At 66.9% G+C, this 347-nt stretch overlaps 1 protein-coding gene across 1 annotated transcript in view; it reads left to right on the forward strand.

Annotated features, from left to right (window-relative positions):
• SAMD14 (sterile alpha motif domain containing 14) overlaps positions 1–321 on the forward strand; it is a gene marked incomplete at both ends in the record, with an annotated part of 1845 nt that extends 1524 nt beyond the window's left edge. Inside the window, 2 exons of the mRNA XM_009077659.1 lie at positions 4–79; positions 166–321. Coding sequence (XP_009075907.1) covers positions 4–79; positions 166–321 — 232 coding nt within the window. The remainder of the gene's footprint in view (positions 1–3; positions 80–165) is intronic.
• Between the last annotated feature and the right edge of the window lie 26 nt (positions 322–347).

Here is a 347-nt window from a genome sequence, read left to right on the forward strand (position 1 = left end):
CCCCAGCCCCCGCCTGCCTGGGCCCCCCACCACCAAGTGCTCATCCCCCTACCACACCTTGTCACAGTCCTCAGATGAGGTGAGCCAGGGCAGGGCTGGGAGGTTGGGGTGTCCCTCCCCTCCCCAGATGCCCTGGGGACCCCCTTGTTAACACCCTGTGCCCAGTTCCTGGATGAGCCCCCCGGCGCGGCCGCGGGCTGGACGTGCCAGCAGGTGGGACAGTGGCTGGAGAGCCTCAACCTGGAGCAGTATGTGGAGGAGTTCTCAGCCCATGGTGTGGATGGGCCACGGCTCCTGCACCTTGATGGTGCCAAGCTCAAGGTATGAGGCTGGGGGGGCTCTGCTGC

Source organism: Acanthisitta chloris, unplaced genomic scaffold (assembly GCF_000695815.1).
Source record: "Acanthisitta chloris isolate BGI_N310 unplaced genomic scaffold, ASM69581v1 scaffold33726, whole genome shotgun sequence".
Classification (NCBI taxonomy): Eukaryota; Metazoa; Chordata; class Aves; order Passeriformes; family Acanthisittidae; genus Acanthisitta; species Acanthisitta chloris.